Consider the following 1548-nt stretch of genomic DNA (forward strand, 5'->3'; position numbering starts at 1 on the left):
AAATATGAAGTCATTTTGTTATAACAAAATGATGATATTATATTATTATGTTCTGTTTTTGTATATATGTTGGGTAAATTCCATGAGTTAACAACCATACTAAAACATTTTCATTTCAAATTAGTATTCAGGTTCCTTCTCGAATCTATCACAGATTTAATTTCATAAACAAATAGCATTTGTTTTATAAACTAAAATATAAATGAAAGTGTCCAATATGTTAATATTCTTTTATATTGACCATGTGGATAGGCCACTTGCTTGTTTGTGTATAAAAACGAAGTTGTCAGTTCTTCACGGTCCCAAGAAACATGATTCCTTTCTACCTCATGAAACCTACACTCATCATGGTTTATCTTATTCCTCTTCTTATTCTCATTTCATTTGCACATTCTTTCTTCCTCGATGGTTGTCCAAAATGCGGCGACATGGATGTTCCCTTTCCACTTAGCACCAATGACATGTGCGGAAACATAAAATACAAAATCCATTGTAACAATACCATAGGTCTAGGCTTTGTTTCAAGTGATGGACTTTACTATAAAATAATTAGTATTAATACATTTGCTAATACGCTAGTTATTACGCCTCCAATTATAGAAAAAGACACATGCCAATCTTCGGATCTCAATGTAGGTGGTTTCAGGCTAGAAGACAACTCTCCATTTAGCATATCATCTCGTAATACTGTGTTGTTGTTTAACTGTTCAAAAAATATCCTCTTGTCACCTTTAAATTGTTCTTCAAGTAGCATTTGTAGGCAATTTGAGGAAGAAAAAGGAATGTGCACGGGTTCACTTTGTTGTTCTTTCTTGAAAGATGCATCCATGACTAACCATCGGATTAGGGTTAGGGTTGAAGGGTGCACTGCTTATACCTCTATAGTGGATATGAAGCCCGGATCTTCAATCGATTCATGGAACTTTGGCATTGAGTTGAAATGGCTACCTCCTTCCTAAATTTTAGATTGTACTAATATGTAATTTGTATGTTTCTTGCATTTTGTGTAATAGTAACATAGATGATGTAGTAAAAATGGCATGTGTGTATGTTTCATTTATCTAGAAGGTGTTGGACAAGGTATCAAGATGCCGTGTGTTTGTAAGGTCAAGAAGACCGTTGTTTTTATATTCTACTTTTGTATTGCTTGTTCTAAAAAGTTTGTTTATTTGATGTACATTTGTGACATCTCAATCACTTAGAAATAAACTTAATAATTTTCATGAGAATCGAAAAAGAAATCATTACTTGTTAATTATATCATTAATGGAAATAAATACAAATATAAAACTACCCAAATTAATACCAAATTGTTTATAAAACGACATGGAATTTGGCAATCCTAGTGCTTTTCATGACCAAAACTACTCAAATGAAAAAAAAATTGAATCTTGAAATCAAAAGGATAAGAGTTTGGAGTAGTTTGAGGATCCTAGTGCTTTTCATGACCAAAACTACTCCCGTGCGGGGGGGAGAGGGGGGGGGGGGGAGGGAGGGGGGGGGGGGGTTCCACTGTGACATCCCGAAATTTAGGTTTAAAATTGTACA

General features: G+C 34.0%; 1 protein-coding gene across 1 annotated transcript; it reads left to right on the forward strand.

Annotated features, from left to right (window-relative positions):
* The first annotated feature begins 311 nt into the window (after positions 1-311).
* LOC111876914 (wall-associated receptor kinase-like 20) lies at positions 312-959 on the forward strand. Its single transcript, XM_023873469.1, has one exon. The coding sequence runs from the start codon at positions 312-314 to the stop codon at positions 957-959; it is 648 nt and encodes a 215-aa protein (XP_023729237.1).
* The last annotated feature ends 589 nt before the right edge of the window (positions 960-1548 follow it).

Source organism: Lactuca sativa, chromosome 9 (assembly GCF_002870075.4).
Source record: "Lactuca sativa cultivar Salinas chromosome 9, Lsat_Salinas_v11, whole genome shotgun sequence".
Taxonomy (NCBI): domain Eukaryota; kingdom Viridiplantae; phylum Streptophyta; class Magnoliopsida; order Asterales; family Asteraceae; genus Lactuca; species Lactuca sativa.